Source organism: Eretmochelys imbricata, chromosome 1 (assembly GCF_965152235.1).
Source record: "Eretmochelys imbricata isolate rEreImb1 chromosome 1, rEreImb1.hap1, whole genome shotgun sequence".
In the NCBI taxonomy this organism is placed as follows: domain Eukaryota; kingdom Metazoa; phylum Chordata; order Testudines; family Cheloniidae; genus Eretmochelys; species Eretmochelys imbricata.
The window spans coordinates 110,281,904-110,305,244 of NC_135572.1; the positions used below are offsets into that span (position 1 = coordinate 110,281,904).

The 23,341-nt window shown below is 38.4% G+C and overlaps 1 protein-coding gene across 5 annotated transcripts in view; it reads left to right on the top strand.

Annotated features, from left to right (window-relative positions):
* The window catches only part of ARHGEF7 (Rho guanine nucleotide exchange factor 7), a 191,545-nt gene that overhangs the window by 148,278 nt on the left and 19,926 nt on the right, over nt 1-23,341 (top strand). For 4 of the 5 annotated variants that reach the window (XM_077813551.1, XM_077813559.1, XM_077813578.1 and 1 more), the window contains 5 exons: nt 1,499-1,577; nt 4,551-4,690; nt 6,136-6,360; nt 9,555-9,648; nt 18,353-18,442. In XM_077813551.1, the coding sequence (XP_077669677.1) occupies nt 1,499-1,577; nt 4,551-4,690; nt 6,136-6,360; nt 9,555-9,648; nt 18,353-18,442 (628 nt within the window). Of the gene's footprint in view, nt 1-1,498; nt 1,578-4,550; nt 4,691-6,135; nt 6,361-9,554; nt 9,649-18,352; nt 18,443-21,538; nt 21,716-23,341 lie in introns of all 5 variants that reach the window. The other variant, XM_077813588.1, reaches the window with a different exon arrangement.

The following is a 23,341-nucleotide window of genomic DNA, read 5'->3' on the forward strand; positions in this document are numbered from 1 at the left end:
ATGTTCATAGGGATAAAAGTGTCCCTAAGGTTACATCTCAAGTTCATCACAGAGGTTTCCTCTGAATTCCACTTGAATCAGGCCAGACATCTACTGGTGTTCCACACAAAACGTTGTGTCACTAGAAAAGACAGAACACTTAATTCTTTGGTTGTTCATGGAGCTGTTACCTTCTATCTACAAAGGACAAAGCTCCTTAGAAAATTTCCAAGATTATTCATCTCCTTCACTGAGTGGATGAAATTTTATCACAAAGGCTGTTGAAATGGATTTTGGGCTGTATTTGGCTGCATTTTGAACAAATGGAAACCCATCCTCCTCAGAGGGTGAGGGCTCATTTGACTACAGCATATGCTACCTCTGTAGCTTTTCTCCAAGGTGTACCTCCAAAAATCTACAGAGTGGCAACATGGAGCTTACTATGCACCTCTACCGGGCACTATGCAGTGGTCCATGCTACCTCAGCAGGTATATCCTTTGATTCAGCAGTCCTGTATTCCATCGTGCAGCACGGGTCCTCGCACCCTCCTCCTCAATGAGTACTCTTGTGAGTTGCCTACAGTGAATACCCATAGGGACCAGCGTTCAAAAAAGCAAAAATAGGTGACTATTTGTGGAATTTCCCTTTGTATATATACTTATTTACACTGGAAACCTGATTCTAAGAGTTAGCCATCCAGTTAGCACACAGAAACATATCATGTGGCCTATATATGCCATCAAAAGAGATCAAATGTTGAAAACTGAATACTTGAATGAGCTACAGACCAAAAATTATGTGCAGAAATTATTGAATCGTTTTAATTTAGTATTAAGTAAACATGAGAAAACTGCAATCTGCTTGCAGACCATTTTAGGTCAGAAAAAGAAGTGTAATCTGTGACTATGTTATTCACTGTGAATTACCTGCCCAGTTCTGTTTAAAGCCTTGGTACTCTTGCATAAAGAATTTTATAGCTTTTGATGACAAGAAGGGACAGGTCCTCAGTTTTACATGTCTTCAGAAAGACAGCTCCACTGTATCATAGGATCTGCTGGCATCATGCTGGTGTCTTGGTTCAGTACTGTCTCAGGTAGAAGTTCCATCTATAGTACTGAATTATCAACTTCACTAAGTATGGAACATGTGTGGAAATATGTGTTCCTAGTAGGTCTCAAATCCACAGATGGTCAAGGTCCTCTCTTAGTGAGTTTGCATTGTAATGTATTTACATGCACTATCCATAGCTCGTGCAGATTTCAAGTTGACTCATGATATTAAGCACAGAAGTTGTTCTTGGCACAAAAAGCTATGTAATTTGGTTATTCTTTTTCCATGGTATTTTAAATATTATTGCTGATCTAATGTGTATGTTTCAATTTACTGGTTTATCATCTGTTTGAATTATGCGTATTTTAAATGTATGTATTTTTAGCTATTAAACATCTTTGGGTTCTTTTTTTTTTTTTTTTCAAAAAAAAAGAAAAAAGAAAAAAAAACATGTTATGACTTTTCTAGGGAAAACTGCCAATGACAGGAATGACCATCACAAAGCTAGAAGACAGCGAAAATCACAAAAATTCATTTGAAATAGCAGGTAATGTTCATGAGCATTATTGATTTGTTTTTGTTGATCATAGAAACATAGGGTTGAAAGGGACCTCAGGAGGTGATCTAGTCCATCTACCAGCGCGGAGGCAGGATTAAATACAGCTAGATCATTCCAGTTCATCTTACCGGTTCTTTAAAACCTCCAGTCACAGGGATGCCACAGCCTCCTAGGTTTAAAATAAATTTAAAAAAAAAAAAAAAAGACTGCCCATCCCAGGCTGTGTGTGCCCTTGACACTCCGTTTATTTTGTATCATTTTAACTCCACTGTTCTCTCCGTGTACCCTAAGCAGCCCTTTTTATAGTAAACATAAGCTCTTCCCCAGGCCCCTGGCCCCATCAACACAATTGCCTAGACCCTCACAAATGTTTTCTCCCCCTCTTCCCTTTAAAAGCAAGGAAGAACAGACAAGCCTTACAGCCTGTCTGTAACAGTCAGCAAATTCAGGCTACTACTTTGGACCAAGAAAGGAAGAAAATTCTAGAGGGTCTCTGTCATAAATATAAAGGGAAGGGTAACCACCTTTCTGTAAACAGTGCTATAAAATCCCTCCTGGCCAGAGGCAAAACCCTTTCACCTGTAAAGGCTTAAGAAACTAAGCTCTCTGTTTTTAACTAACTTTACACCCGAGAGTTAGAAAGAAAGCAAAAAAAAAACTGGCTTGTAAAATTTTGCTGTGCTGTAACCTGATAGCTGTTCTCAGCCTACAGAAAAATCCTTTTGTTATGCCTGCTGCTCTGTCCCCCAGGCACAAAGACATAATCTACAGCTGCAATCACCTTTTACAAAAGCTTTTAAAATCCTGCTGTGCTTCTGGTTCAAAATGATCTCTGGTTCAAAATGATCCCACCACTGCCACCATGTCAAGATTCCTTCCCCACTCTGAACTCTAGGGTACAGATGTGGGGACCTGCATGAAAGACCCCCTAAGCTTATTCTTACCAGCTTAGGTTAAAAATTCCCCAAGGTACAAACTTTGCCTTGTCCTTGAACAATATACTGCCACTACCAAGCGTTTTAAATAAAGAACAGGGAAAGAGACCACTTGGAGACGTCTCCCCTGCCCTCCCCCCCCCCCAAATATCCCCCCAAGCCCTACACCCCCTTTCCTGGGGAAGGCTTGATAATAATCCTCACCAATTTGTACAGGTGAACACAGACCCAAACCCTTGGATCTTAAGAACAATGAAAAATCAATCAGGTTCTTAAAAGAAGAATTTTAATTAAAGAAAAGGTAAAAGAATCACCTCTGTAAAATCAGGATGGTAAATACCTTACAGGGTAATCAGATTCAAAATATAGAGAATCCCTCTAGGCAAAACCTGAAGTTACAAAAAGACACAAAAACAGGAATATACATTCCCTCCAGCACCGCTTATTTTACCAGCCATTAAACAAAAGGAAATCTAACACATTTTCTAGCTAGATTGCTTACTAACTTAACAGGAGTTGGAAGCTGCATTCCTCATCTGTTCCTGGCAAAAGCATCACACAGACAGACAAACCCTTTGTTCCCCCCCTCCAGATTTGAAAGTATCTTGTCCCCTCATTGGTCATTTTGGGTCAGGTGCCAGCGAGGTTATCTTAGCTTCTTAACCCTTTACAGGTGAAAGGGTTTTGCCTCTGGCCAGGAGGGATTTTATAGCACTGTATACAGAAAGGTGGTTACCATTCCCTTTATATTTATGACAGTCTCTAACAGAGAACTCGCTACCAGAAGCAAACTCCCATCATGAAGGGGCCTCAGCTCAGGTTTCTCCACTGGTGGTATGTCGTGGGGCGAGAAGCAGTTGCTTAGGTATATTCATGGCCATTTATTGTATTATAGATTAACACAAACACCTTACAATTGCCCCAGAAAGCAAAAGGATCCAGTGCAGGTTACTGAAGACAGGTTTTACGTGCTCACAGTAAAACAGACTGCATAGCAAGTGGACTGCTCTGCTGAATTCTGCACCTGCTTCAGTTTGTGGGTAAATTTAAGGTATTGCCCCAAGTAGATTCTATTGAAATAGTTTAATCTCAGGGGGACGAAGGTGTCATGAGGGTCATAAGGCCTACAGCCAGAAGAATAACCTCCTGGCTATATGACGAGGGAGAAAAAGCCAAAGCTAGTTATTGCTGCTACCAATTGCTGCTTTCAGAGGCAGCTGAAAATCTAACCTCGCATACCTTGTAGCAAACCAGAACAGCCAAGGCCCACCCACCCATCCTCTCGCTCACTCTCTTCTCAGCTAGCAGCCCTGATGTTGTCTTCATAATACCCTCCGGTTGCTTCCCCCAAGTGATATACTTTCACCCCAGTTTTATTATCTAGATTAAGTGTCAGGCAGCCAGACTGGATCAACCCTTAAACGTTGAGTAGTGCAATCAACTGTTCTGGCCAGGTCAAATGAAATGGAGACTTTAAGCTGTGTCATCTGCATGCTGAAGATTCAGCAATCCATGTCTCCTCACTAACTGTGTGCCTTAATCTTGTGGTTCTGTACCTGTATAGAGTCTAGGGACAAACTGTAGGGTTAGATGCTATATGCAGAGTTGTTGTAGCCGTGTCAGTCCCAGGATACTAGAGAGTCAAGGTAGGTGAAGTAGTATTTTTTTGTTAGATGCTGTTTTTTGATTGCTTGATTGTTTTTGGTGGAGGGGCCTCATCTGCATTTCTCAGTCGAGACCAGGATGACTTCAATTGCTAGATCAATTTCTTTGCATAAACTTTCCTTAATAAAGATTGCAAAATGTCCTGTGTCTATAAAGACAGACATCTGAAGAAAAATCTGTCACAGTGAGGAAAGGAGTTGAAACATCATTCCTTCGGACAGAAATTACACTTTTAAGTCTTTGTTTAGCTCTTAGGTATTACAAGGATTCAGTGCGTGACAAAAACCGATTACTATTTTAGTGTTTCTAAAGAATAAAATAATTGTTTTTTAGACTTTCTAAATCTTGTGTTTTCTCCTAGGAAATATGATTGAGCGGATATTAGTATCGTGTAACAACCAACAAGATTTGCATGAATGGGTGGATCATCTGCAGAAGCAAACCAAAGTTACAACTGTTGGGAATCCCACTATTAAACCTCATTCTGTGCCATCTCACACTGTAAGAAATACTTCAGTCATAGGGGCTGAAACAAACAAGCTTTTGCTTGAGTTGTTAGGAGAAAGATTATGTGGATTATAAATCTCATACTACTATATAAATCATTCTAATTTTTTTTTCACCAGTAACAGGAACCAGATGTTTTAATTGACCCAATTTGTTGTTTACCCAATTTGCTTTATATATTTTCAGAATTAGAAGAAAGGTTTGGTCACTCATGCACAGATACAAAATATATATTGTAATTTAACAGTTTGGCTTCAACAGATCAAAAGAAAATTCCCAGGAAATTCGTGACTAAGGCTGAGACTCCATCTCTAACTTACTACTGTTATGCCTGAAAATTGCATTTGATATTTTCCTTTAATGGTTCTTAGAATAATGGGTTATGTTGCATCACCGTGGCAAAGCAGGTTAAAACTGTTTGGAAACTTTTTTCACCACAACATTTTTTTCTGTTTAAAAATGCTTCTTTTTCAAAATGTTCTTTTTGATGAAAGTGTTGATTTGAGCTAACGTTCCTTCAGGGCAAAGAAACCTGTAAACGAAAAAAATGTTAGTTTTGAAAAACCTTTTGGGAAATTCTGAAGTATCATTTTGAATTGCAGTTTATTTTAGAGCTTTTTTTCATTTGTATATGATTTTTACATCATTTCCTAATATGTCAGTTAGAGCCATGCACAGTTTACATTGCTGTTTTTGACATGTCATAACATAACATTCTCTTTGTATTTTAAATTTTACGTTAACTGTTATATTTCATGTATTTTATTTGTGTCAGATTGTTTCGTTATAACACAGAGGAGACACTTGGACCTAGAAAAGAAGATAAAATGTTTCAGTCTGTACTAAGTAGCAGCTGTCTACAATGATTTTAAAAATAAAATAATAAGATATTTCAACTATTATATTATGCCATATTATGATGTCACTAATAGTACTAGTGGATGTTATGAAATAATGGAAAATTAATGGAAAAATGGAGAACATGTTAACAAAATTTGTAACAAAATTCTGAAATGAAAATTTTATTAAATTGCTTTTCAGGCAATTTGGAAAATATTTGTTTTTGTTCTAATTCAGTTCAAAAACTAATTTCAAATGTCCCCACAAACCAGAACTTTTGAGTTTCAATCTGCTCTGCAAGTAACTTCCTGGCAATTCTAAATTTGAGTGAGTTAAGCTAAATTGTTCTTTTGCGCTCACTCTTTAAATGTGAAACGTGAAAGGGGTGTGAGCAAGGATCTCGAAGCTGTTGTGGTTCAATACATACTGTTTCTGTGGTAGATGATAATAGTTTGTTGAATGAAATTATGTTCTGTTGTGTCAGTAATTATTATTCAGCTTTTAAAACTGTGCTAGTTGGAGCTGTAATAGATAGAAATGTTAGGTAGCCAGTGTAAGTGATTTTGTCTGTTTTTGAAAATTACTTTTTAATTTGGCAGCTTCCTTCTCATCCAGTAACACCATCCAGCAAACATTCAGACAGCAAACCAGTACCACTGACTCCTGCATACCACACGCTTCCACATCCTTCACATCATGGGACTCCACATACCACTATAAACTGGGGACCTCTGGAACCTCCTAAAACTCCCAAACCTTGGAGCTTGAGCTGTTTACGACCTGCACCTCCTCTACGGCCTTCAGCAGCTCTCTGTTATAAAGAGGTGAGGTATCGGAACCCAGAATGTGACCGTAAAAGTACAGGACTACACTTAAGAGGTGTAACTCAGTTCTTTTCATATCATGATCTTACATAGTTCTGTATGTGTGTTTATATTATGTATGTTTTCACTTCATTTAAGTTAACACTGAAACAGTGGTAATTGATTAGTGCCCACTTGTATTCATTATTATTATTATTATTTTATTATCATCATCATCTATTGGGGCAGATGGAATGGAAATCCTCTGCATTCATGCATCCCTATCTGCGCCATGAAGATTTTCTCCTAGTTTTTTTTTTCTACTTCCCATATACCTAGTTCTCTGTATCCTGCTCTACTTCTACAATCCCTCTGGTCCGATAGGGTGCGAGAAAACCTTTTGCAGTGAGAGAATGCTGTGTTTAAAATTGACCAAAGTGAGACATTCTCTTGGTAACCTCAGAGATCAGAGTGTTGCCACTGCTTGCTGGTGAATGGAGAAAGAGTCCAGAATCAACGATCTAACCGGCATTTCCTACTGCATAGGAGTCTCTCATAGTTTTGAGTATCTACAATTGTTATGACTAATTTCATTCCTGAATATTAAACTGTTGTTTACATGCACTTAGTAAACCTTTAAATTTAATCCTAGGACTTATAGTATATGACTTTTTGTGCATCAGCTTCAAATTATGGTATCATTTATGATGACGTGTAATGATTCTTCGTTCTTCTTTATACCCCACCCCTCATTCTTTAATGTTGCAGATTTTAATCTGGTCTGTAAAAGAAATACAAAATTATTTTTAGTAATCCACAAAAGGATGGCAGTGGTAGACTAACTTGTTCTTATCACTAAATTCTGCCCTACTGTAAAAATGAAGAATATTTAAAATGTTTGGTTTATGCAGAATTTGGTGGTGTGTGTAATTTGATGACCGAGGCAGCTGTGTCTAGTAAATTAAGCCAGAGATTCTATTACTGACTTGCTGTGAGACCATGGGTAACTCACAGCCACTTTGTCTCTCTCTATTTACAAGCTGTAGAATGGGGGAAATAATGTTTAGTCACTTTGATAAAGCATGCTGAGATCCTCTTATGGGGGTGCACTATAAAAGGGCAAGGTAATAGGCATATGACAGAGAAGTATTATACTTTATTCAGAAGCAATATTAAATTTCTGTTGAAAAACTTGTTTCATGCATTGTCATGATTCTGATTTAATGTTAAGAACCAATTCCCAAAGGAATGTGCACAATTGTTCCTGCAAATATCTTGAGTGTGCATGCAGGAGATGAGTTTGAAATTTGAATTTTTTGCAGGCACACAAATTGTGCTCTGTTTACATTATGGGGTCAGTCTTTTGACAAACAGTTGTCACTCATGAAACACTTAATCAAAAAAAAAACCAACAAAAACAACAACCACCACCTCCAAAGGGAATGTGGGAGAGAGATGGCCTTTAATTTGAAGGTTAAACATTTTGATTTAATTACTACGTTAGCTTATTTAGCTGCAGTGTATGTCCATCTTTTAAATTAAATATAAGTAAACTTCTTTCATGCATTGGTATTCATAACATTTGTTTAATTCTTAAATGTGGCAAAATTTCACTCATCTTTACAGTGCTTAGTATATGACTGAATGTTTGAAACCTATCTTCATCCTCTTTGGTCTTTGTCCTGCTCATTCATCTTTTCACTTTCTTGTTCTACACATGTATAGAGGCTGTCTTGTATTCTGAAGGTAAGGGGTAGATCAGTATGTATTTTGTATCCTTATAATTAGCATGACTCACTGTAGAGCAGAAGTGTTGAATCTCTGTCAATGTATTCTTTTGCTGTAGCTCTCTCCTTTCAAAGCTATAACAAGCACTCTTCAAATTTTGATTTAAAGAAATAGATGTGTATAACCTACCAACCTTCCACTTTAGGACTTATTTTATCTGCTTCTAAATATGATGGGTTTACCCCTCAAAAGTTAAGAAAAATACTTCGATTGTGTCCCGCTTGCCATTGTTCCCTTCGCTCTAGCTCCCAGACAGCCTGCATACTTACAGCAGCATTGCTGTGTATTTCTGTTAATAAGACTAGAACAGAGGTGGGCAAACTACGGCCTGTGAGCCACATCCGGCCCGTGGGACCCTCCTGCCCGGCCCCTGAGCTCCTGGCCTGGGAGGCTAGACCCCGGCCCCTCCCCTGCTGTCCCCGCTCCTCCGCAGCCTCAGCTCACTGTGCCGCTGGCGCAGTGCTCTGGGCGGCGGGGCTGTGAGCTCTTATCGGGCAGCGCAGCTGCAGAGCCGCGGCCTAACCCGGTGCTCTGTGCTGTGCGGTGGTGTGGCTGGCTCCAGCGGGGCGGCACGGCACGGCTGCCTGTCCTGGTGCTCTGGGCAGCGTGGCTGTAGCACCGCCAGTCACCGGTGCTCCAGGCAGCACGGTAAGGGGGCAAGGGGGGTTGGATAGAGGGCAGGGGACTTTGGGGTGGTGGTCGGGGGGATGTGTGGATAGGGGTAGGGACAGTCAGAGGGCGTGGAACGGGGGGTTGAAGGAGGGCAGGGGTCCCCGGGGGGCAGTCAGGAAGGAGGGGGGGGTTGGATGGGGTGGCGGGGGGCAGTCAGGGGCAGCGGTACCGGGGGCGGTCAGGGAGAAGGGGTTGGATGGGGCAGGGGTCCCAGGAGGTGCAGTCAGGAATGAGAGGAGGGGTTGGATGGGGCAGTGGGGGGCAGTCCGAGTCGGAGGGTCTGGGAGCGGTCAGGGGACAGGGAGGGGTGGATGGGTTCCGGGGGGGACGTCAGGGGCCAGAGAAAGTGGGGGTTAGATGGGGCAGGAGTCCTGGGGGGGGGCCATCAGGGGGGAAGAAGAAAGGGGGGTCGGATAGGGGGCAGGGGCCGGGCCACGCCTGGCTGTTTGGGGAGGCACAGCCTCCCCTAACCGGGCCTCCATACAATTTCAGAAACCCGATGTGGCCCTCAAGCCAAAAAGTTTGCCTGCTCCTGGACTAGAAGATTAACATGCAAACAGCCAATGGGGTTGGGGGAATAAGTGGATTCAAGTAAACTTGAAATATGCCAAAAATAATATCAGCCAGCAACATTTTTTGTAGCTTTGTAAGATTTTTACAGTTAACAGCTACTTAACAGAAATTAAAATTTCAGCATTTGGATTTTTTTTTTTTTTAAAAAAAGAAGCTTTATTTTTTCTTTTCTTTTCACCCAGGATCTCAGTAAAAGCCCTAAAACCATGAAAAAGCTGCTTCCTAAGCGCAAGCCTGAACGGAAACCATCAGACGAAGAGTTTGCACTGAGAAAAAGTAAGTGAGACTGAATAAATATCAGCATATTCATAAGGTGCCAGTGTATATAAAAGAAAGTTTCAGAGAAATGGATGGTATTTTAATTTTTTTTTCCCATTGAAAATTGCCATTTTTAACTTTCTCTAGGTACTGACACTGAGATCTGTCAGGGTAGGTCATTTTTTAGCTCTAACAACTGTACTGATATTTCCTTAGAAACAGGGTATTTTCTGTATGTCATTTATTTGTGACAGAGGTCAGTGAAAGATCTGGACTTTCGTGTTCCATAGGCTATAAGACAAAGCTAGAGAAGTTTCCAAGGAACAAGATGAGTTTATAGATAAAAAATACCATAAAGAACAAAAGCTTAAGCAAGTATAGAGGGAGCACTGGCAGTATAATAGAAGTGTGGGGGAAATAGGAAGGATGAAAGAAAAGACAATTTTTAATAACTGTGTTATCCAGGGGGGAAACAGTTTGTATTCTGCTGTCTTAACTTCAGTCCAGTTCTGTCTATTTAGTGTGTACTAATATGTCCTGATTCACATGTGCGCACGGATAAGTAACAATTGTGATAACAGGGGTCTGTGTGGCACTTAAAATAATTAAGCCATTTAGATTGATCTAGTTCATGTACTCAAAACCACATTCGCTTTCCTCAGTTTTTGTCTACTTCTGTATCCTTAAATTGTCGGCTCCTTAGAACAGAGACCTGTCTTTCTTGAGTTTGTGGAACATGTGAAGCACATAGTGAATGCTGTCATAAAGAATCACCATACTTTGAGTTGAGAAGGAATTTTTCCCATGACACTGTGACAGGTTCGGTCACAGAGATCCCCTTGGGGCTGTCACCTGATGTGCTGAAATTACCTTTGAGCCCGTTTTCCCTGCCAGCTTGGGACTTCCAGAACCCTGTCTTGTTGAGCCAGACACACTAGCCTGCTGCAACAGAGACCTAGGGGCTGGTGCATGCCCCCAAAGCTGCAGACTTAACTGAAAACAGCTCAGCAGGGTACTTATCTCCAGACACTCAGCTCCCAATGGGATCCAAACCCTAAATAAATCCATTTTACTCTGTATAAAGCTCATACAGGGTAAATTAATAAATTGTCCGCCCTCTATTAGACTGATAGAGAGAGATGCACAGCTATTTGCTCCCCCAGCTATTAATCACTTACTCTGGGTTCATTAATGAACAAAAGTGATTTTATTAAGTATAAAAAGTAGGATTTAAGTGGTTTCAAGTAATAACAGACAGGACAAAGTAAGTCACCAAGAAAAATAAAGCAAAAACACGCAAGTCTAAGCCAAATACATTAAGAAACTGATTACAGGTAATATCTCACCCTCAGAAATGTTCCAATAAGCTTCTTTCACAGACTAGACTCCTTCCTAGTCTGGGCCCAATCCTTTCCCCTGGTACAGTCCTTGTTAGTTCCAGCAGACATCCTAGGTTGTAAGCAGGGGCTTTCTCATGACTGACCACCTCTTTGTCCTGGTCCACCCCATTTTATATCTTTGGCACAAGGTGGGAATCTTTTCTCTCTGGGTCCCCACCCCTCCTTCTAAATGAAAAAATACCTGATTTAAGATGGATTCCAGTATCAGGTGACATGGTCACATGTCCTGTGAGACCCCAGCCTCCATTCTTCCTGGGCTGGCCCACGATACCCAGGAAGGTTTGTAAGTAAACAGAGCCATTTACCGTTCATTGATTCTGAAGCACCCTTAATGGCTTCCACTTAATATGTTTACATTAGTAATACAAGTTTATATCTTATTCTCCTAACTTCAGACATAGAAATAATACATGCAGATAAATAGGATGAACAAATTTAGTAGATTATAAGCTTTGTAATGATACCTTACAAGAGACCTTTTGCATAAATCATATTCCAGTTACATCATATTTACATTCATAAGCATATTTTCATAAAGCATATGGAGTGCAACGTCACAGACACCACTTGCTGACCTACCGTGGGAGCTTTCTCTTTCCCTAGGATGTGCTATGGATTTCTGATGGCAGGAACTTAAGTTAGTGAAGGGAATGATTTGTTGTTTACACATATGTTGATGGAAACTTTAGTTGAGTAATATGTGGATAGCGGTCTTGTCCATATCAAGTTTACTTGCATGACACAGTTGGGCTATAAAGCTTGGGTTGTTTGTTATTAATGTGCCAGCTGCATAAGCAAGCATCCCTCTCACTAGAACCTTGCATATAGATGGAATGAAAGACAGTGGAGAAGACATAAGGCCTCCTCAAGAAAGGAACTTGTTACCAAGCACAGATACACGGCCTCCCATGAAGAAACTTGTTCCTTCCTTTTAAACCAATTACCAATGAGTTGTATTCTACATCATACCAAGACATCTTTTCAATGTCCTTAATACAGATTGGCCCAATAAAATATTTAAAAGTTAGTTTTGTTGTTACGTTCTGTGGTGGATGTAACTGGATACAGCATATACCCGGCCCTTGAAGGAATTCACATTGTGTGAGTTTGTTTGAAGTAGTTTTAGTGTAATTTTATTAAGCAAGTTAAAAGAAACTTGTTGGGAGTTTAGGAAACTAAATACTCTGGCCAACACTTCAGTATTTGAAGGGGAGCTGTAAGAATGCCTTTGCAACTCTGAATATCCAAGCCATTGTTTGTTTAGGTGCTTTAATATGGCATTTGATGCTATACAGTAATTAACCAAATTTGAAAATATTGGGCTATATGGTTTTGAATATAATTTTTGATTCATGGGGAAAAAAATGTTGTTTGAAAATTTACGAAGTCTGAAACAGATTATAATATACAATGGTCATCATTTGACCACAATATTTTCTTCTTTAAAAGCGATTCTTTTTCCACTGAATTCATCCGATGAAGTGAGCTGTAGCTCACGAAAGCTTATGCTCAAATAAATTTGTTAGTCTCTAAGGTGCCACAAGTACTCCTTTTCTTTTCCTTCTGTCTTTCCATTTTAAGAACATAAGAACAGCCATAGCGGGTCAGATCAGTGGGTCCATGAAGCCCAGTGTCCTGTCTTCTGACAGTGGCCAGTGCTGGATGCTTCAGAGGGAACAAACAGAACAAGACATTTATCAAGTGATCCATCCACTGTCATCCAGTACCAGCTTCTGGGACTCAGAAGTTAGTGACCCATCAGTCTTGGCTAATAGCCATTGATGGACTTGTCCTCCATGAACTTAACCAGTTCTTTTTTTGAACCCAGTTATATATTTAGCCTTGGCAATGAGTTCCACAGGTTTACTGGGCGTTGTGTGAAGAAGTACTTCCTTCTGTTTGTTTTAAACCTGCTGCCTATTCATTTCATTGGGTGACCCCTGGTTCTTGTGTAAGGTGAAGGGGTAAATAACACTTCCCTATTCACTTTCTCCACACCAGTCATGATTTTATGGACCTCTATCATCTCCCCCCTCAGTTGTTTCTTTTCTAAACTGAACGGTCAGTCTTTTTAATCTTTCCTCATATGAAAGCTGCTAATTATTTTTGTTGTTCTTCTCTATACATGTTCCAATTCTAATACATCTTTTTCGAGATGGGGTGACCAGAACTGTGCACCAGGGTGTGGGCGTACTATGGATTTATACAATGGCATTATGATCGTTTCTGTCTTATTATCTATCCCTTTCCTAATACTTCCTTTTTTGACTGCTGCTGCACATTGAGCTGGTATTTTCAGAGTTTCCATAATGATACCAAGATCTCTTTCTTGACCACAACATTTTGTCTGTTTAGTTGGGATTATTTTTTTCAGTGTGCATTACTTTGTATTTCTCAACATTGAATTTCATCTGCCAGTTTGTTGCTCTGTCACCCAGTTCTGTGAGATCCCTTTGTAACTCTCTGCAGTGAGCTTTGGAGTTAACTATCTCGAGTAATTTTGTATCATCTGCAAATTTTGACACCTCAGTGGTCACTCACTTTTCCAAATCATTTATGAATATGTTGAACAGCAAAGGTCACAGTATAGATCCTTATTTAACCCTTTTCATTGAGAAAACTGATAATTTATTAATGCCCTTTGTTTCCTATCTTTTTAACCAGTTACTGATCCATGAGAGGACCTTCCCTCTGATCCCAGGACTGCTTACTTTGCTTAAGAGCCTTTGGAGTCAAAGGCTTTCTGAAAGTCCAGAAACTGGATCACCCTTGTCCACATGCTTGTTTACCCCCTCAAACAATTCTAATAGATTGGTGAGGAATGATTTCCCTTTACAAAAGCTGTGTTGACTCTTTCCCAACAAGTCATGTTCATCTGTGTGTCTGATAATTCTGTTCTTTACCATAGTTTCAACCAATTTGCCTGGAACTGAAGTTAGTCTTACCAGCCTGTAATGTAATGTCTGAAGCCTTTTCTTAAATCGGCGTTACGTTAGCTACTCTTCAGTCATCTGGAACAGAGGCTGATTTAAGCAATAGGTTACAAACCACAGTTGGTAGTTCTGCAGTTTCATATTTGAGTTCCTTCATATTTCTTGGGTGAATCACATCTGGTCCTGGGACTTATTACTGTTCAGTTTATCAATTCATTCCAAAATCTGCTCTACCGATGCCTCAGTCTGGGACACTTCCTCAGATTTGTTGCCTAAAAAGAATGATTCGGGTGTGAGAATTCCCCTCACGTCCTCTTCAGTGAAGACCGATGCAAAGAATTCATTTAGCTTCTCCACAATGGCCTTATCTTTCTTGAATGCTCCTTTAGCATCTCGATCATGAAGTGGCCCCACTGATTGTGGCTTCCTGCTTCTGATGTACTTAAAAAAAAAGTTGCTGTTAGTTTGCTTTTTGCTAAGTTGCTCTTCAAATTCATTTTTGGCCTGCCTAATTAGACTTGCCAGAGTTTATGCTCCTTTCTATTTTCCTCAGTAGGATTTGACTTCCAGTTTTTAAAGGATGCCTTTTTGTCTCTAACCGCCTCTTTTACTCTGCTGTTTAATAATGGTGGCATTTTTGGTCCTCTTACTGTTTTTATTATTATTTGGCATATACGTATAGTTTGAGCCTCTGTTACGGTGTTTATAAATAGTTTCCCTGCAGCTTCCTTTCACTTTTGTGACTGTTCCTTTTAATTTCTGTTTAACAAGACCCTTCATTTTTGTGTATTTTTCTCTTTGAAGTTAAATGCTACTGTGGTGGATTTTCTGGTATTTTCATCCCTACAAGGATGTTAAATTTAATTACATTATGGTCACTGTTACCGAGCGATTCAGCTATATTCACTTCTTGGACCAGATCCTGTGCTGCAGTTAGGACTAAATCAAGAACTGCCTCTCCTCTTGTGGGTTCCAGGACTCGCTGCTCCAAGAAGCAGTCATTAATGGTGTCCATAAATTTTATCTCTGCATCTCGTCATGAGGTGACATTTACCCAGTCACTATGGGCATAGTTAAATCCCCCATTATTATTGGGTTTTCTGGTTTTATAGTCTCTCTAATGTCAGAGACATTATACAGTCACTGTTACCGTCTTGGTCAGGTGTTTGGGAGTATATTCCTGCTGTTTATTATTATTCAAGCATGGAATGTCTATACATAGAGATTCTGTGGGAAAGTTTGATTCGTTTAAGATTTTTATTATAGTTGACTCTATATTTTTTCTTTCACATATAGTGCCAGTCTTCCCCCTACCCCTACCAGCGTGACCTACTCAGTTATTTCTATATATTTTCTACCCTGATATCACCAATTCCCATTAATTGTCATTCCACCAAGTTTCTGTGATGACTATTATAATCAATAGCCTCATTCAATACTAGACACTCAATTTCACCCATCTTAGTATTTAGACTTTCTATTTGATATTGTTAAAAAAAAGATTTGTTTTATCCATTCCGCATCTTCACAAGACTTTCATTCTGGACTGATCAAATAAGAGGCATTCCTTTTTATTTAAATCTACTGTCCTCTCAAAATCTTCAAAACAAAAGAGAGTAATGGTTCCCTATAGTACAAAATAAGTTGGTGCTGTTTTAGTTCTCTCGTCGTCCCCAATCACAGAAGAGAACATTTGGGGAAATCTTTTTTATCAGATTCTGCTGAATAATAGGTAAGTGCAACAGAAGCTCTTTCTTTAATGTGACAGTTTTGTTCTGTTCCAGCAACACACAGCAATGGCATTTTTATCCAAGTGAATTGTATATCTTTACTGATATTTTTATTTTAAATCCATTTTAAAGGACCTATACAACATAATTACATTAGACCATTTTTCTTGTTACTCTTTAAATTTACAAAGCATACTTCCTTTAAGTGTTTATCTTAAAGATTGTAGAGCTTAATACTGCTTCCCAGTAATAAAATATTAATTACTAGTACTAATTGCTACAGTGGGCTAGTTAGAGGTGCAGAAGCCACTCAATTTAAAAACAACTGTAACATCCTTTTCATTACTATGCCTTTTAAGTGAGTGGTATGATGGTTACAGATGGGCTGATGGGGGCGGGAAATGGATCTGTGATCTTAAAATGCCTTTGTGTTTCACTTTTATGCCATTTAAAAGCAGTTATGTCACAAACTTGATTATTTGAGGAGAATGTGAGAAATAAAGAATTAAAATATGGAAGAAAGGATAGAATAGAACCGAAAAACAAACAGTTCGCTACTAATCTGACCATCTTTTAATTTCAACAACTGCTGAAATACAAATGTTTTAATCTATCACAGCTTCTATAATTAGGAATAGAAATGAAGCAATGTTGAGAAACAATGCTGAATTTGATGTATTCTAACCAATGGAGATGAATTAAGTAGTAAAGAAACTGCTGCCATGTAGTCCCAGTACAACAGATCCCATCAGATATTCGTGTGGAACTTCAGTAATCACCAGCATGCAGTTGCAGTTTCATTCCACTTCTCCAAGATACCAAGCAAACACCTGCAGCCTGAGAGATGATCAAAGCACATGCACTAACAGGAGCTATTGTTTAGTTTCAAAGAAAGATGAAATAAACTTATTTTTTTAATTGAAGGATATCTTTTCAAAATTACAGTTGTCAGCACTTTTGATGTAAAGGATGGCTTGTCTGCTGAAAGGGAAACTTGATGACTTTGTTTGCAGTGACTTTTACTTACTTGAATAACTTCACTGATGCTGCCAGATACTCATCTTTCTTTTTCCAGTGTTTCAGTAATTAGTCATCTTTGTCCTTCTGTGTTAATTACGCTTTGAACAAATAAATCAGATACGTGAGATATACCAACCAAATACTTCCATGGACCTGGGTATAATGTAAGAAAGTTAATGCCTATGTAATTACTAGTTCTCTACCTCTACTGTACTAAACACTACACTGGTGTTACATCCTGCCTAGAGGAGTTACTTTGCTGACAGATTTTTGCATTTATTTAAAAAAGGAAATAGTTCTGGAATAGGTGGGAAATGTTTGGACATCTTAAACATTATTGGGAGACCATCATGTTGCTATGAGCTCTTATTAGTGGTGTTTGCAAACAGTCATCACTGGTGGATATTCTGTAGAGTATCTGTTTGGTTGTGATCATAAATACTTGAAAATAAAAATGGGATTTCTGGCTGTCTTGCCTGCTGGGAGAAGACTGTGTTACTTGCTGACTTTGAAAGACCTTCAGATGTCCTCAGTGAAAATCTTCAAGGCCAATGGTATATAAAGCTTTGTGGGGATGGGAAAAAACAGATGGAAATTTAAAAACAAACCAACCAACCTTGGTGAAATTCTGGCTCCATTGAAGTCAAGACTAAAAACTCCCATTTACTTAAATTGTGGTCAAGATTTCACACCCTGTTCTTAGCTGAAGCAACTTTGATAAAAGGATCTAGTTGAAACCCAGGAGGAACAGATTTAGCTTCACATGGGTTTTTTTTTAATTAACTCCAAAGTAAATATTCTTAGAATTTTGTGTCTGGAATGTTTTCTCTGCTCTAAGCTCTGCTAAGAAACCTACAAGCTTCACTTAACACAGTCTGAAAATAGCTGTCAAATGCTGTCAAATTTCACAGAAGTACTCATACGGTAAGTGGCATTTTTCCTGATGGACACAAGGCTGAAATTGTACAACAGTATATGTTGTAATATTATGCTGAGTTTAATTTTCAGATTTCTGGATTTCCTTTCATAGTATTGGTATGGAAAAACTGTATGTTTGTATCACTTGTGAACCTTAATAAAGACTTAGTTGTTGAACTACATGATGCTCTTATTTATTTGCTAGAAGATAATATTCCATTCCTTGTGTTTCTCTAATTAAACTGTGATATGAATTAAGGTGCAACTAATAACTGTTTGGGTGTACTTTTTATGTCTGATTGCGGTTTGCACTATACCATAGAGGGAAGACGTGCTTCTCTGAAACACTTATATTCCACATAGCTCTCTTTGAAAAGAAACAGAAAGGGGCAGTTTTAAAATATTCGGAAACCTTCTTTAGGTTTGGCTTAATTGCCCAGTTTTGAGGTGTTTTTCAATACATTTTATTATAATATTTAAGTAATATATTTGTTTTTTAAAACTCTTTACTTTTCGCTCATTGAAACTCACTCCTGAATATAGATTAAGGTATCATCTACAATTTGTGGGGGTAGTTCAGGGTGGTGATAAATAGATTCACTGAGTTGAACCATAGTTGAATTATCTGGTACTTGTCTCTCGGCTTAAAACGACTTTACAGTTACATGACTGACTTAATAACTAGAGCCATGGTAAAGGTTTATTTTTCTGTTGACTTCAGGTACAGCTGCATTGGAAGAAGATGCTCAGATTCTTAAGGTCATTGAAGCATACTGCACAAGTGCCAAAACACGCCAAACACTAAATTCAAGTAAGTTAGAAAAGGCTAAAATAATTAACCAAAATGCTATTTAGATACATAACAAAAACAATGGTGGGTTCCAACACTACAAATAACGGGATGTTTCCTAAGAAAATCAGCCTTTGGAGTGGGTCTCGGTGTGGGGTGCTTGGGCACTCTACTTAGAGCATCAGAAGCCCTACTTGAGGTCCAGTTTTGGTGAATATAATCCATATTACTAAATTTGCCACGGTATGAAACCTGTATCAAGCGTCAGCAAGGACTGGGAAGTGTCTGGATTTAATGACACTTGTAATACACTTTCTCAGAGAGAAAATGGTAAGTGCAGAGGTAAATGGAAGAGCAATATTCATTTTAGGTTTTGGGGCTATATCTGCTTTATGCCTATGAGGGTTCTGTTCAACAAGATACATGGTTTGCTCAAGGGCTTCTGAGAAACCTTCGCTCCTATTGTGGAAGGGTAAATGGGGCATATAAAGTTTTCCTTGCCACTAGCTGTTAAATATTTATTATTACAAATTTTAATCCTCTCTTATAATAATTTCAGGGAGCAACTGTTAATTTTCTTAGATCTCTGTCTTGGGTAAGGTTGCCATTCTCAGTTTTTCAAATTTGCAATCAGCTGATTGGTACTTACAACGCACATCCTCGCTTAATCTAAAACAAGGCTGCAGTTGTGGAGGTCCTTTGTGTTGTAAGTAAAACACTCCACATAGCAGGGGAATCCACCAGCATGTGTTACATTTATGTAAGGGAGGAGAGCATGCTGTTCAGTTTGCTCCAATTTGCACAGTTTTGCCATTGAATATAAACCTTGTTTAGGAATTATACCTCTGGTATGCTGTAAAATGATCTTGAGATAGTTATTGTTTTTATTGTTGTCAGCAATTATTAGTGTGGACATTGTAAATAATTCATTGTCCATTTAAATTGTTTAATTTCCAAGTATTTGTCAGTGTTTATTACCAAAACAGTTTTTTGTGCATACTTCATTTCCAAGCAAAAACATTTTAGACTGGCAATTGGAAAGTCAAAAAATATGACTGGAAATTTAGTGCACAAATTCTTTAACATGTGTGCAGTTGCCTGCCTTCTCATCACCTTGAAAAATCCTACTTTGCATGCAAATATACTTAATATTAGAATTTGGCTCTTTGTATGAAGGAACAATTTATTGCAAGGTTATTTTATGTATATTTTTGATTTTCATTTACTTTGTTTCAAGCTAAAATGTGTATGAAAAGGTCTTCAGGTCTGTCTTTGTGATCCATTTTATCAAGTTCTAAGTCTTCAAGGTGATAAAATTGAAGTAATTTATTAGCTCATCCCTGTTTTGGACCGGTTTCAGTTTCCACAAATTTGATTTTAGCCCTATGATCATTCTGTTTTATTGTGGCTTACCTCGTAAAAATGAAAGAAACAAGTTTACTGTTTAAAATTCTAAAGACAAATTATGGAACAAAATAAGGCTAAATTAAATTATTGCTATTTTAAATGTCACAACTATGCTCAGTTGGTGATGATCATTTTTCAAAGATAATCTGACAAGAAATGGTTTGTGAAACATTTAATTTTTAATTATGCAGTTGTGTGTGTACACAGAAACATACCACTGATGCGAAGTATATTTTTGCTTTTTTCCCCCTATTTTTCCCTTTCTATGTATATTTAAGAAATATACATAGTGCAGTAGATATCATTACATACATCAAAAATCAACAGCTTTTATTTGCATTTAACCGCACTAAGAAACAACTGAAGTATCAGTTACATGCACGGCCTCTTCTGTTGTAAAGGCTGGGTATTGGCATTAAAATTTTAGGTTTTCTACCATTCCATGTCTAGCTTTCCATCAGAGGTGGAAAAACTCCATTTGGTGTTGGGATTGTTTCTGTAAGAGTAGCAGTGCATTCCAAAAATTACCAGACACTTTATTAAAATTGTCATGTTCTTTTTGTACCCCTTTCTTACCTCTGTGTTCACATTCTGCCTGTCCCTCACGGCGCTGATTTGGCAATTCTGCTAGTAGCACCTTCTGTCTGGCATCCAGGAGGGGCTGCTTTTGGAAGTGCAAACTCAGCACAGCTAGGGCACCAGTGGATTGGAAGGCAGTGGCATGAGAGGTGGGACAGCAGCTTTTTGTTACTACTTGGGGGAAAAGAGGTTTGTTTGTTTTTTAAATCTGGAGAGATCATGGGGCAATAGAATGAAGAGAAGAGAATGAGGGTTGGGGCTTTCCCTTCTTATAAATCTCGTCTTTTGCTGTGCATTCCTTGCTCTCAGAAAAATAGGTTAGTTCTCTAGATAACGGTTTAACATCATTAGTAACACAATGTGTGTAGTAGCTCACAATATGGCCACCTACCATTTGTTTCCAAATATCTCCAGGCATTTACCTTTCATAAGCAAAAACCCAGCTTCCAAATAGAAATAGAAGAGAGAAATCATTTTTACACCCCCTTGTTCACCCTAAACATTTTACAGTGATTATATCGAGAAGGTAAGTTTAGACACAGTCATGAAAATGACTACTGTGGATAGCTAATCTTGGCAGGGAGGTAACTGGAAATAGTACAGTAAGTCTCTAAACTATTTTAAAGTATTTTGGAGTTGATTTGAGATAACTACTGTGGCTTGCATTGATTAGCCCTATCAACTTTGCATTTTGTAAAAAGATTTCCAATTGATTTGTTATAGCTAAGTTGTAGCTGTGGGCTAATATAATGTTCCTCCCCTTTCAAATTTCTCTGTCAACTAGAGTTGACTGTCCTGTTCATAATAATAATCAAAACATCTCAGGGGTACTCAGGTTAGGACGTATATGTTCAATAAAACTACTCAAAAATTAAAACAAATTCAAAAATTAGATTGTGACAGTTCAAAAGTTATTACATGCCAAGTGTAATTTTTACATCAAACCCAACCAAAAATAAGAATAATAAAGCTTTGCTGCCTTTTTAACAATATTTTCTCTTTTCCTTCTCTTCCCATCACCTTTTGCTTTCGTTTTCATGTGTTTTGGTTGTGGCTATTCCTTACGTTCCCCTCCTCATCCCACCTCTGCCTATCCACATCCACCATTTCATTTCACCTGTACATCCTTAGCATGGCAAGGCACTGATCTGATGCATAATCACGTCTTGGCTGATGATGACCAATCAAGTCTAGACTCCTTGGGTCGTCGCAGTAGCCTTTCTCGTTTGGAGCCTTCAGACCTCTCAGAAGACTCTGACTATGACAGTATATGGACAGCCCATAGTTACAGAATGGGGTCTACATCTCGTAAGAGCTGTTGCTCATATATCTCTCACCAGAACTAATGCACTTCTGAGCTTTTCTTAACAAATGCTTGTTGTATCACAGCCTGCTTTTCTTAGATGTTTTCTTGCTGTTCCTTGTCTCTTCAATGTGATATTTTAACAACTTTTGAGAGAGTTTCTGATATTTCACTTGTACCTCGTGGGAGGCTCTATTGCCAATTTAATACACATACAATTCAGTCATTCTAAATTGAGAGTGTATATCCTGTTAAGGATATTATACATTTAGGATTTTTTAAAAGTGACAGCCATTGATTTGTAGCTATGAATAATCTGTTTTTTGACTCGGTCAGTGTAGCAACAATTCCTCCCACTCCCCGATACAGCACGTTTTTGTATTTTGTACTGAAACCATACTGGTTTGTGAGCTAAGTGCCAGCAATATGGAACTACTTTAGCCTTATAGTGGTCTAGTTTTCTATGTATTATAAACACAAGGTATAAAGCAGGGAGAACAAGAGAAAATAATTTTTAAAATATGCAGTACAAGAACTGTAAAATTATTCAGATACTCCTATATCTGGGCAATCTGTATGGCAGAGTGTTTGATTATCTATGAAAATGTTTATATTGCTGTCTTTTTTTTCATTGCTTAGACATGGGTGAAGAATCATACATTTTTCACAAGTTAAGCAGTTGTCTTAAAGACCTGGAAGTCTGTGTTGTTAAATGCAGTGTATAGTTTCACTCTACCAGTAGTCATACTGTCTGTATGTAATAGCGTGGAGGGTTCCAGGTTTTAGACGCTGATCTGCCTAGTAAAATGCACAACTATCAACAAATCATCGGTCCTTCCCTATGAAAACCACAAAATCCAATCTGGAAAAAACCATTCAGAAAGGTTCCCGTTATGAAAGCTTGAGTATCCAGCATCTGAAACTGTCGCTATAATTGTGGTCAAAATTGGGTTGTAGGAACTCCTTAAAAGTAGAATGCCTGGCTTTGGTTTTCACAGTTTGGATATATCTGAGACATGTATTTATTGTGTTTTGTAATTGCTCTCATAAGCACATTGGTTTTCAGCAACCAGCTCTTCATTCAGAGTAACTTTAGCTTTGCACAGAACTGAATTTGACACATTATATATTCAGTTCCAAATGTGACACAATATATATTCTGCACCTGGGACGTTGGTGGGGGAAGGTTGTGTTCTGTATTGTGGATAACAAAATTGGAATTGAAATGAAAACCTTTCTGTATTCCAAATCCTTATTAACATTAGCATTAAGAAAACAGCCGCATCCTAAAAGAGCGATAACATTTTTTTGCCTTCCTTAAAATTCCAGGGTGCTGTATTTTTTTTTTTTTCAAATATGTACAGTGCTCAGTGTTCTGATATCACTATATGAACAAATTAAGATAGGTGCAATTGTTGCTGCCTGGGAATTTGATCACACTGTTTACAAGCCCTGAGGCAATAGTAAACTCCTGCAGGTGATTTAAGCAGGAAACCAATGGTTACACATGAACGATCCCACAAGGATGTGAAAATGGACAACTTGTGTTAGTGAAGTTTTGGATATGAACTGCTTCTATCAATTTTTAGTGTTGATAACCTACTTGTTACTCTAGATAATGAAAATTGAGA